Source organism: Crocodylus siamensis, chromosome 1 (genome assembly GCF_052110815.1).
Source record: "Crocodylus siamensis isolate JL-2025a chromosome 1, ASM5211081v1, whole genome shotgun sequence".
NCBI lineage: Eukaryota > Metazoa > Chordata > Crocodylia > Crocodylidae > Crocodylus > Crocodylus siamensis.
Window position 1 is genome coordinate 412,170,580 of NC_143395.1, and position 13,095 is coordinate 412,183,674.

General features: G+C 47.1%; 1 protein-coding gene across 4 annotated transcripts in view; it reads left to right on the forward strand.

Annotated features, from left to right (window-relative positions):
• The window catches only part of TENM4 (teneurin transmembrane protein 4), a 757,738-nt gene that overhangs the window by 689,174 nt on the left and 55,469 nt on the right, over nucleotides 1-13,095 (forward strand). For all 4 annotated transcript variants that reach the window (XM_090030685.1, XM_090030687.1, XM_090030688.1 and 1 more), the window contains 2 exons: nucleotides 4,076-4,308; nucleotides 12,655-12,809. In XM_090030685.1, coding sequence (XP_089886811.1) covers nucleotides 4,076-4,308; nucleotides 12,655-12,809 — 388 coding nt within the window. The remainder of the gene's footprint in view (nucleotides 1-4,075; nucleotides 4,309-12,654; nucleotides 12,810-13,095) is intronic.

Below are 13,095 nucleotides of genomic sequence, written 5' to 3' on the forward strand. Positions count from 1 at the left end.
CTCCTTTGGTCTGATTCTTACTGTTAGTTGCCTTTGAGAGTGCAAAGTGGAAAAGCTGTAGGACTCAGCACGATGCTGTGCAATGTAAACCAGTACAAATGAACTAGATGCCTCTTACTCCCGCTCCCTGATCTAAATGCATGGCAGCTGAAATGACAGAGGTTGGGGTAAGACCATTTCCAGCTGCATTTACAAGAGTAATGTATGCCTCAAGAGCCTTTCACTAACCCCTTACCAGTTGAACTCCAGACCAGCCTTTAAGGGATGCAGTTATTACCCTCTGAGCAGTGCTTTATTTAAAATCTCTTTCTTTGCCTTTTCTGTTTCACTTATTAGTAAGTATAATAATGCTTCTGTGGCACTTATAGAGGATTAACACTAAATGCAGGCAGTCAAGTTTGTAGTTCTGAATCTACAATGTATTAGCATCTGTGAAGTAACACTCATTTGAGGAATCTAAAATCAGGACCTCGTCTAACCTCAGGTTACCAGCAGTGGCTATTAACGTTACACTGATGTGACAGCCTTTAATGTCACAATGAAATTAGGACAGAAACTGGCATTTTCATTTTTGTTTCCTCGCTCTTCAGCAACCATGTTGTTCTCACCCGCCACATGGGTTAGGATTGGGAACCGCTGTGGGGTTCTCTCTTATTAAGGAAGATATAGCAAAAAGACATCCTTGGTTATGAAATGCAAACTACCAGACTAAGACTATGAAGAGCAATAGCAATAACAGGGCAAGGGAGGACTCTTGGGCTGTATGGCACCTAGGACTCCTGGGTTACATTGCTAGCTCTGTCACTGGCTCATTTCCTCCTTGGGTCAATCAGCTGCTTCTATTTGCCCATCTGAAAATTGGTAGCTCTAAGACTTAATTAAAGCTCTTCTGGATTCCTCGGCAAAAGATGCTAAAGAATTGCAAAACCTTATTTATTATTAACATCCTCCTCTGTCCACCTTCCTCACATAGCAGTGATCCTGGGCAGCTCAAAGGCTGACTGACATTCAGCTGAGCCTTGTGAAGATAGTCAGCTGAAAACACAAGGGCCTGATCAAAGTGGAACAGTAGATTCCCAAAGGAGACTTTTTTCCACCAGGGTTGAAGCCACTTGCTTAGTGTGAGTGACATGCAGGTAAATGAAATAATACCCTACCAGCCTGCTGTCATTGGAAAGGAATGCAGATGGAGACGGAGCTGCCAGGTTGGAGATGTCTTGAAGGTCAGAGCATTTTATTTAGCAAGAATCAGTGTCATTTGTAGAGATGAAATCTGTTCAGACTTTAATAGGATAAATCACAAGGGATGTTCTAGGATAAATCAGAAAGGCTTTTTTATTTCCCAGGGTGTTGGGTAATTTGAATAAAGAACCAACATCACTTTTTAAAACTGAGAAGCATGCGGTATTTAAAAAACAAAGGGGAGAGATTTTTTTTTTTTTAAATATGGAGGGGTGGGGTCAGCATGACTACGGACAGACATTTCTGTCTGGCTGCATATAGAATAATGGATTATTTAATGTCTATTGAGTGCAGATTTGTCCTCCGCGTTTTGTAAATTTTTGTTCTTGAATTTATTTGTGGATCTGATGAGTTTGGAGATCTTCTGGATGCTTTGGAGAAATTGGAGTATGTGATGGGAGAATTTTTCAGGCATGTCCTCATAGTTACCTTGCAATTCTGAGAAGGTAATACAGTTGAGTTCATGGAGTAGGTATTATTAGTTTAATCTGTTGGTTCCAGGGCTCAGAAGAGAGTGTAAATCAATAGCTAGTGGTAGCAAACATTTAAGCTTAATAAAAGAAGAGATAATATTAAACCATATATAGTTTCCTCCAAAGACACTGGCTTAAATAAATAAGTGTAAGCTGAAGTCTGTTATTGTTTCTGGCTAATTCCATTCTGCAGTCTCTATTTAGGAGCCATTACTGTATCTATTTCTGACTTTGGTCTCAGGACAATTTGGTGCAGTGAGCACTTACAGAAAACAAAATATCGCCTTTCAGTCAGTCCACGTTGTTTCTCACCCATCCTTTCCTGTTTTCCAGAAAGCACTAAATGAATATGGTGACCGCAGGGGACTGGAAGCAAGGGTCCACGGTTCTGTTCCCTTTACTGCCACTGGCTTGCAGTGTTACTTTGGGCAAATCACTCAATCTCTCATTTTAAGAGTTTGATTGAATGCCAGGGCAAAACTCTCCCTTACTTCCACAGAGGCAGAGTACAGCCCTTAAAGCAGGGGCAGGCAAAACGCGGTCCACGGGCCGGATGCTGCCCACCAGGCCGTTCTATCTGGCTCACAGGGCCTCTAAAAAATTTAGAAAATTAATATTTATCTGCCCCTGGCTGCCTGTCATGTGGCCCTCAATGGCTTGCCAAAACTCAGTAAGCGGCCCTCTGCCCAAAATAATTGCATGCCCCTGCCTTAAAGACGTTGCTCAAGAAAACAGGAGTTTTACTGTTGAGTTCAGAGGGGGGAGAATTAAACTCCATTTGAGTAACGTTACTTTGCTCTTCAGTGCGGCCCATAGATCTCAAAGCTCTTTACAAATAGGTTGTTTTCTGTTCATTGCCACCATTTTACACATGGGAAAACTGAGTGACAAAGAGGGAAAGTGGTTTGCCAGAGATTAAACTGCAATGACTCCCAGTCCAAGGCTCTATCATCAGAACCTCGCTGCTTCCCCATAAGGCTCATGATTAGGGCCCTGAGAAAATAGCGATTTCGCGGGCTGCACGGAAACCACAAAATTTGCCCCATGCCGTGATTTTTCAGCGTCATGAACATAGGTGGTGGGAGGCCAGGGCTAATAGGGCTTAGCCCCCACAAGTGCAGGGCAGCCTGGGTGCGGGCTCTGGGTGTCTGCGCCATGGGGGACGGGTGCGCACAGAGAGACACGGAGCCTGCAGGTGGCCGGGATTGCAGCCAGATGGCATGTAAAGCACTGCCCACCACAGCAGGTAAGTTGGGGCAGGGGAAAGGGAAGGGGAAGGAGTATGGGGGTGTGCAGATTGAGGCCCCCATGGTGAGGGAGGGAGTGGGGCGGAGGCAGGGGCAGGGGTGAATGGGGCCCCGGGGCAGGTTGCAGGGGGGCCCAGGTGGGTCATACAGGGGAGGCTCAGGAGGCTGAACCTTGGGAGAGGCTCAGGGGGCACGTGCCCCCTGGATTTGTGCGTGGGGCAGAGGCAGACTGCCACTGCGGGCTGGGCTCTGCACCCCACTGCTGGTGCCTCAGAAACCGGCTCCGGGAGCCAGTGGCAGCAGGCACGTGGTGTCATGCACAGCAGCTGCTCCCAGGGCAGTGGCAGCAGCACACAGAGCCCAGCCCGCAGCAGCCGCCCGCTTCCGCCCCACACACAAACCCGGGCGGCACGTGCCCCCCAGACCTCTCCCGAGGTGCGTGCAGCTGCGGGAGTCCTTCCCCCCACGCCTCTGGACAAGCCACCCAGGCTGCACGCGTCTCACGACCTGCCTGGGGGCCCCATTCACCCCTGTCCCTGCCTCTGCCCCACTCCCTCCCTCACCCTGGGGGCCTCCATCTGCACCCCCATGCCCCCTCCCTGACTTACCTGCTGTGGTGGGCAGTGCTCCACATACCATCTGGCTGCAATCACGGCCACCCACAGGCTCCATGTCCGCTTGCACATGCCCTTCCCTCCCCCGCTGCAGCCACCTGCAGCCCACTCCCGGGCTGCCCTGCGGCCCTCTGTGCTGCCCTACATTTGTGGGCACTAAGGCCCATTAGCCCTGGCCTTCCACTGCCTATAGCCGCGTGCCTGCAAAGTATCATTTTTCATGGAACTACTAGGACCCGTTTGGCGAGATCAATGGTAGTTTCGTGAATAATCCATGAAATATGATACTTTACCCGCACACGTTGTGAATTTTCAACAAGAAATCCATAATTTTCTCAGGGCCCTACTTACAATGCACCCAAAATTAGTACTAACAGGAGCACATGCAATAACAAAGAAAGCCCACTACATCCGCCGTGTTAGTGCTGCACATTGTCCTACAGAAATGGATCCTGACATCCACCAAGGAAAATAACACTCTTGTGTATTTGGTTTTCAGCCACAGCCCAGCACATAAGTATTACCTGACAACAGACCCAATCACTGGCTCCATCTACCTCTCTGACACTAACAGCCGGCGCATCTACAAGATCAAGTCAACCACATCCGTGAAGGATATTGTCAAGAATTCAGAGGTGGTGGCCGGGACTGGGGATCAGTGCCTTCCTTTTGATGACACCCGCTGCGGAGATGGGGGCAAAGGCACCGAGGCTACACTGACTAACCCCCGGGGTAAGAAACCAGCTCTTCTTAGCCAGTGTTTTTAAGAAATGGAGTAATAGGCCTGGAAACACAGTGCAGATAGGGCAAGTGCAACCACAAGCACCCCACAGCCAACACATTATAGTAACTTATCCTTGAGCAAGGACTTAAACAAGGTCAAGTAAGTGGCTCTTCCCTAGGCACATTCAGTCCTTGTCCATTTTGGTTGAAACTGCAAAGAAGGCTTCAAGTTTGAGGGATAATATTGTGTACCTAAGTCCAATGAGAACCAAACTAAAATCCACCAGTCAAGGTTCAAGCCCCACTTAGCCACTGAGTCATACTCAGGCAGCATGGTCAAAGAGACAAAGTGCTTTAGAAAGACCATTCTTTACAGTTGATCCACTATAATATTTTCATCTGTCCTCTTTACTCCACACTAAGTGGAAGCTAAACCATTTAAACTTTCATCTGGTTTCATTGAAATACAAAGCTATGGTGGCTTAGCTCCACTGTGCCGGAATAGGAGCAGAGAGATTCAATTGTTTCAGTCGATCATCTGACATGCACTCCCAAGTGTAAGTTGCCCTGTCCCACTTTTAAAACAAAATGTGATATTATATCTGCCCACACAGAGGAAGTAACAATTCTTGGTCTGGATTCAGTTCAATTCAGTCAGTTTAATGAGGCTTTCTTGGCATAAAAAAAAGCTGAACAAATGTTACTACATATCAAATTGAAAGAAACCCACAGGTGCCTCTTCATATACCCCAGGGTTATATAAAAGTGCCTGATCTCTTGTGTTCCCTTTGATCCCAGCTTTGTCTACAGAAGCAATTTTATGTTAAATCTGGATAGTTAAACCAGTGCACAAGGCTACGTGGACGCTAATTTTGATAGGAGTGTGTCATTTCAGTGTAGCTTGAACTTGTTTGTGATCAACTGTACCCCCAAAGTGGAAGAAGAATGGTGAAGCCAAAATAAAAACATCTACCCTGGTTAAACCAAAGTTAGTTTTAGTCAAACTGGTGCAGTCCTGTGCGTAGGATTCAGATTGCCCTCAGACAGTCAAGCCCTTTCTACAGTTACCAGTCCCTTGAGCAATCCACTGCTTCTCGGGAAATCAGCTAGCGTCAGGGGGTGATAAACACAGGGAAGAAAGCGCTGCTGGAACGCACATCTAACACAAATGTTGGTGACCAGAAAGCCCACGTTCCATCCAAGGATTAAAACAGAGGCATGTTTTCATTTCTATGTATGTGTTTTCTCACTAGCGTGGGGGGAAGTTGGCAGGCCTTTTGTTTTCACTCCGTCTTGATAGACTCGGTTACAAAGACTTGTTCTCACTTTAACAGTAGATTGTATTCAAATGCGAGGGCTGGGTCGCAGCCAAAGGGACGTTTTATTTCACTTGAAGGAAACCCCTTCCTTCCTGCTGTGTGAGGAGCTGCTGGATGTGTCTGAGAAGGGAGAGCCTCTGCAGAGAGTGGTTCAGGTGGATGCCGTTGCAAACAAGGCATATATTCACAGATGCACAGAAGTTCAGGGACCTCGTGAGATCATCGGGTCCAGCCCCCCTGCTCTGGGCAGGAAAGACTGCCGGGGTCAAATATTCACGGAGCCCATGTTACCTAAACCTTTGTTGTATCTCCTGCGAGTCTTCTTGCCTCTTGGTGAGGACACTGAGTGGCTATTTTTGAGGTGTGGGCTTGAAAAGAGCAGTATCACACTTGGGGCTGTAGCTGAGCTGTCTGTGCACATTTGGCATCGTCAACGTGTTTCAGGTAGCTAAGAATTTGGAGAACTCCTGTCTCCCCTCTGGATAGCTGTCTCCAAGATGGTGGACCTCCCTCGGGATGTCCGCACTAGGATAGCATCGCAAACAGGTTTCTGGGACCTCTTCCCATGCTGCTTTCATCAACAGTTGAGGCGGAGGTAGAGAGGCCGGGTATTTCTTGGCTAGGCAAGTTAGCAAATTCTTTTCCTTGACACGCTGATAACATTATTGTTATTGCATCCAAGAAACGCAGGCTGATGTAGCAACCTTTGTGTCATCTCCAGTCGTGAGTCTTTGTTACGTGCGGGCCAGTTATGTTTCCTGGCAGGATGCAGAGGAAATTAGCTCCAAACACCTTGTGCCATTGTACACTGAAGGCGTCGCTGCTGCCTGCAAAGCTTTTACGGGACCGCTCACGGATGCCTGGAGTGCTCTGGACTACCATTGAAGCTATTGCTAAGCAATATTTACTATAAATATTGACAAAGAATATAGCTGCTTGCACAGAGACTGTTGAGAAGAATCCTTCCCATTTTCAAAGGAAAAACAGAGTGAAAGAGAAATCGAATGACTTGGCCATGAGGTTAATGTACTGTCTAAATATATCAGGCCTGGGATAGGGAAACAGAAGACCTGTTACCTTGTTTCTTGTGTTGCTTTGCTTTTCTATCTTGAGAAAAAAAATCACTGCCTCTCTAGGCTTTGATTTCCCCATCCCGGAACAAAAGGGGGATGTATGTATTTCATAGACTACATAGACATTAGGGCCTGAAAGGGACCTCACAAGATCATTGAGTTCCCCTGCCATAGGTAGGAAGTCTGCTGGGGTCAAACAATCCTAGCAAGATAAACATCCGAACGCCTTTTGAATGAATCCAGAGTAGGTGCTTGCACCACCTGTCTGGTGCAAGGGTCTGTTCTAGACCCGGGACACTCGGACTGTAAACCAGTTTTTCCTTATGTCCAGTGTAAAATCGGCCTTCCAGGAGTTTGTGCCCATTAGACTTGCTATCCCTTGGGGGGCCCTGGTGAATGGCTATTCTCCCGGGTTCTGAGGTACCCCCCTTATATACTTATTTATCTCCCTACATACTATTTTTAGTATGTTATTGTAGACTTATGTAAGGTTTTATCAGGGGAACAAAACTCAGGAGTTTAACACTTCCAACTCCATAATTGAACAACTGGATCTGTCTGGGGTACGCTTGGGATACGCCTACACTTGCCAGAGTGCCATACTGCAACATGCGGCCCATGCGGGCTACCTCTTGAACAAGAAGTGGTGTAGCTGTCCGTGTGCCACTAAGCTCTGCTTCTCAGAAGGGGCAAGTTCGTCTTTTCATTTCTCCTGCTTCACTGCAGGACCTCTGTGGGCTTTGGAAATGTTGCAACATATTCATATGTTGACAGTGGAGAAGACATCATGCAAAGGCCCCTACACACATGTTTATCAATGTTATTCCTCGATGTGCGCAAGTGCTATTTCTATCCGGAGCTTGAAAAGTTAGCTGATGTGGCCCCAACAGAGGTGACTTGAGTCCCATTCATCTCAGCAAATAATGAATGCCAAAAAAATAACTCCCACTATATACTGTCAGCATTGCTTGGTAGCTCTCTGCCCCTTGGCCCAGCAGAAGTATTCAGTGGCTGCTCTTGCATAGTGGGGCTTTATTTTGTAGTGCTACAACATGAATGAGATTTACTAGGAGGTGTATTATCAGTGGTCCTCAAGCTGCCCATTGTCAGGCTCCATAGCCTCTTTGGAGGAGCAGCACAGCTGTGAGAGAAAAAGGCAGTGGAAAGTAAGAAGGAGGGGCTGCACTTTCTGCCACACTAGCTGAAGATACCCAGAAGCTCGAGCATCTGCTGCCAAGGGAAACTTTTGGAAGGCCCAGCTGACAACTTGGTTCACCGCTGCCTACAGGACTTCGATCTTTGTAAGTCTGAAGCTGCTTTTTGATGTACAGGAGCAGGGATTTTTATTTCTAGCAGAAGAGCAAGGACATCTTTCCAAACTGTTTCCATGTGCCAGGGAAGCTTTGGCCTTTGCTTGCACTTGCACAGGGATCTTTGCCTGCCAAAAATGATTCCTGATATAGATCAGCGACCCCCAATCTGGTTCGCGTATCACCAGTGGCACGCAAACAACCTGTCAGTGGTACGCGTTAACAGGTTTATTATAATTACTTTATATGGCCAAAATTTGCTGGTGGTACTTAAGGTTGTATCCTTTTAAATTGGTGGCGCGCCATCTGTCAGAGTTTGGGAACCGCTGATGTAGACAATGGAGAATCAGCCCAACGTAACAGATCCTCTCTTCTGACTCGCCGTCGCCTGTTCTATCCAGGACTTCCTGCTGGGACGTTTTCAAATGACAACAGATAGATCCACACATAAAATAAGGGCCAGTTGCAGCAGTGATGCTATTTGTCACATCTATTAGGAACTGGTCTGACACTTCCAACTCATTTGCCATAGAGCACAGCAAAGCCTTTCAGATGCTAATGAATTTCAATATACCCTGTAAATGAAAGTGTTATCACTTTCTAATTATCATCTGCTAATACCGATCCTCTTCTACAAGCAATCTAAGCAAAAATTAAAACTCCAGCTTGTCAGAGCATTCTGTTTTCATCTAAGCACTCGCCAGTGGTTCTCATCAGGAAAATGTTGTGGCAGTCGAAATTGCCAAGAAGCCTGCAATTAACAGAGATCCTTGTGACAAGACTGACACAATATGAAGACAGTTTCAGAAAGGGGAAATGAAAAGAGTCCATCCATTTAGCACCACAAAAGAGATGCAAAATGAAGAAATTAATTTGGGGACAGATCATTTCTATCAGCATGTAGTGCTGCATGCGTAAACAAAGCCTCAATTGTGCGCTAAGTACTCATCAATTCTACCAGAAATTAAAAAAACAAAACAAAACCAAGAACAAAAACAAAACCAAAAAAAAACCCAGGCAAGTCAAGTGGTTGGTCAAGCAAGCAGGAAAGCTTCAGTTAATAGGGTGAAGTTACATATTACACTTAGACAATGATGCCCTTAAAGCATGAGCATCTGCATGTTAAAGCTCATTAACTCGTGCTAAGCACCCTCAGGGTTACACCACTTCAGGGAGGGTTAACTCTGGGCCATGATCCCTAGTTTGTGTTAGGGTAACGTCAGTCTGCTCCATGGAGATAAAATGAGCGATTTTGCAGTCCTCCGGAATCCCAGGATGCACTGCTCCCAGCCCTCTCCCCAACCCAGGATAGGGAGAGAGCCCAGGTGTCCCGGCTCTTCGCCCCGCCCCTGCTCACCAGCCCCCCCTAGTGGCACATGAGAGCAGTGCAGGCAAGAAACAGCATTAACCCTTTACATGCTACTGCTCGCAGCACTTTCTAACTTAAACGCTGCTTATCGTTCCACAGACTGAGTGTGGTCTAGGTGCAACTTGTAACTTCACCCTATAGATTCCTTCACCATCTCTAATTTTATCCGGGTATTTTGCAGAAGACTTCTGCCAGGTATTTGGCCTTCAGCACAAACATCCGACCCTCAGGTATCAATTTGCATTCCAGCATTGCTCTGCGTTGTCCTCGTGCTGTGTGGTCCTGGCGTGACAAACAAATACCACTGTGTCAAAGCAGTCCACCAGCACAGCTCATCATCGTGACACTTCAGCGACACTGCAAGCCCCGCTTGCTACATGGGAGGTCAGACTATCTCCCAGGAACCAGCACGATTTCACAACTGCAGTGTCCTCTCAGACCATAATGTTCGGTGGTCCTTTCTCAGGTAACATCAATGGAGGCCTCATCTGAGTAAGGTAACCACCAAGCTCTAACAGTGCATGGCATAACCCAGCACCGAGGATGCTCAACTCAGGGATCAGACCAGCACACAGTACAAAGGGGGATCGACTGGAGCATAAGACAATATTGCGCATAGAAACCCCAGTCGTTCTTTTCTGGCAGAACATGGCGGTGGGTGCTGGGTTCAGTTTTCTGTCTGAAGGCCCTTGCCTGTGGGGCCCTGCTCATATCCAGACTGCCCTCCCTTCGCAATATCTATGAGTCCACTGTGAGAGACAGCGAGATGCCTGTGGCTCAGCTGCCAGCAGCACACCGATGACACCCCATCATATATTTCATTCTCAACTGACGCAATCACCGCCACTACTAACACATCAGGCTGTCAACAAGAAATCACTGTGAGCAATGAGAGCCTGGCTCAGGTTGAATCCAGGCACGGGAAAGTTGAAATGGAAGCAGACTCCTGAGTCACTGAGTTACAGCCCCCTGCTATTGCAGGCATCGCATCCTATAACTCCCTTTGTAAACCTCCTCAGAGTAATTAGGTGCTTTGCTCTCAGCAGTCTTATGGGAATGTTCTTCTAGGCTCTTCTAGTGGATTGGAAGCAGGAAATCCTTTGAAGAGCTAGCCAAGATGATGCCTCCACCAACAGATGCTGTCTCCATCAAAGGCACGGAGCCATGCAGCCCTCGTTCTTCAAGCCTCGATGCTCTGTTGCACTCCCCCCTACCTGGTACCTAAAATTGACTTCTTCACTTCCTGCTCACTGGGGAAAATTGTCCTTTCCTCCCAGATCAAGACCTGGCGATGACGGTCTGTGCTTTTGCTACTTCTGAGCAGCCTTCCCTTTGGTGACTCTGACCCTCAACGTTAGGAAGATGCCCGGGCCTCACCTAGTTCAGGATCAGGCTGTCTGCCTTCTCCTGTTCCAGGGCATCGCAGACATCAGGCCTATCTATTGATTCCCCAGAAGTTTCCAGCACCAGGCTATGGATTTGGTTTTAATCTTTGGAACAGTTACCTGTAAAGCATGGTGAGGGCTGTAATCACACAGAGCCCAGGATGAAGCGGGTGAGAACAGGGAACAAAACGTTCTCGCTGTGCGACAAACTTCCAGGTGAGATTAGGTGAACACGGAGTTTAACCAACGGCAAAACCTTCTTCTTGGAAAAGGCTTTTCTGCCATCCGAAAGGTACTCAGAATACTAACGCCCTCTAACTAAAAAGCCCTCTATAAACCCAGCCAAACAAAAAAGGAAATGAATAAAGCTAAGAAATCAAAATCTACCCTCAGAGGACGTGGAGGTAGAGAAAGGACACAGTGCCAGGGATTCATGAAATGCACAAAGATCTTTCATTCTTATTACTGAATACACTTGTGTGATGCACGGCCTGAGATGGATTAGGTAGAGAGCTCTGTTAACTCCAGTGAAGTTACTCTTGATTTACCTCGGTATTTCATAGACATTTCATAGACATTAGGGCTGGAAGGGACCTCGGGAGACCATCGAGTCCAGCCCCCTGCCCAAAGGGCAGGAAGTCAGCTGAGGTCATAGGATCCCAGCAAGATAAGTATCCAAAGGTATGAGAGAGAGGTGCATGGAGCCCTTAATTTCTCCTTTCTGGCTTGGCCTGTAGCTCTACTGATGACCAGGCAAGTTACTTTGTCTTTCATCCTCCTGATTTGTAAAATGAAGATGATCATGCCTACCTCATAAGGTGCTGCAAGGCCTAATTAGAGAGTGTAAAGCCCCATGAAATCGTCTGATGAAAGATGCTTTAGAAGTGCCAGATACAGATAGCTTGGGAAAAAGATGACTTAAGGGAGGTTATGCAAACATGACAGAAGGAGGAAGCTAAGGGGAAGGGAAGTGGCCCAGCTCTTTCAGTGAAAGCAGTGAAGCAAGGAGCAGTGGTCTGCTGCAAAAGGTGGGAAAGTTTCAATCAGAACTTTTGTTGTATGAGAGAAGGGAATCAGGCAATAAAATAAATCAGATCAGGGATGTCAAAGTCACCCCTCCTTGCAGCCGAGATCCGGACGTGGCAACAGCAGGGCAAGCAAACGCAGGGTGCGTGGTGGTGATGCAGGGCTGAACTCAGCCACTGCTTGCCCCCCACCACTGACGGGCTTCTCAACAGCACTTTGTAGCCCGGGCTTTGGCAGCAGGCCCCACTCCACTCACTAGTCCCTGTATTCCCCCCACAGGTAAGACAGCATGGCACCACGGGGCAGATTTGGCCTGTGGACAATATGTATGATACCCGTGACTTAGGGGAATTCAGAAACCACACAGGTAAAATCCTACTGAGGTTAAATCTAGGAAAGGCCCTCCCGCATCCAGGAAGTCGAAATTGATCAACCTATCGGGTCTTTCTCATCAGCGATTCTCCGATAAGCACCCTGCAACCATCTCTTCATTAAAACCTTTGGACATCAATACCACAAACCTGTATTTCAATGCCTCTGTGTAATGATGCTGAATCACTTAGAAAACGGTTCCTTTCAACAGTTCACTGAAAATCACATGCTGTTTCCAAAGAATGAGCAGCGATCCCTGGATAAAGTTGTAGGACCTCCTTCTCTGCTGGTGATGAGTAGAAATGACCTCAGCAGAGGAGGGCCAATTTACCCCAGTGGCGAATTGGCCCATTACGTAGCCAACTGCAGTAAAATTAATTCTTAATCCATGAAGTGACTCGCGTCCAACCCCCTCCCACCCATTTGACTGAGCCGGCTAAATGTGCTGTTACCGTCAGGTGACCTTTCATTTCTAATTGTTCTCTTCTCTTCTTCCTCTAGGCATCACTGTGGACAAGTTTGGGCTGATTTATTTTGTGGATGGCACCATGATCAGACGCATTGACCAGAATGGCATCATCTCAACCGTGCTAGGTTCCAACGACCTGACATCTGCCAGGCCCCTTAGCTGCGACTCTGTCATGGACATTTCTCAGGTACCACAAATGTTATTAAATCTGTTTTACTCCACAATATTTAATACTTGCTGTCCTCTGACGGCCAGACAAACACTTGCTTTTTTTGTCACTATATAATTCAGTGCTGCATAGTTTTAGGACTGGCTCAAATTAACATCTAGGAAATAGTGACTGGGTGTTGTGGTTGGTGCCAAAATTAGCAACAGCAGGAAAACAAGAATTTTGAATTGCATCAGATTGCAAATCGGTGGCAGCTACCATCACGCTGGGCATTTAAGTCCTGCTGCTTACAGGGGGGAGGAGG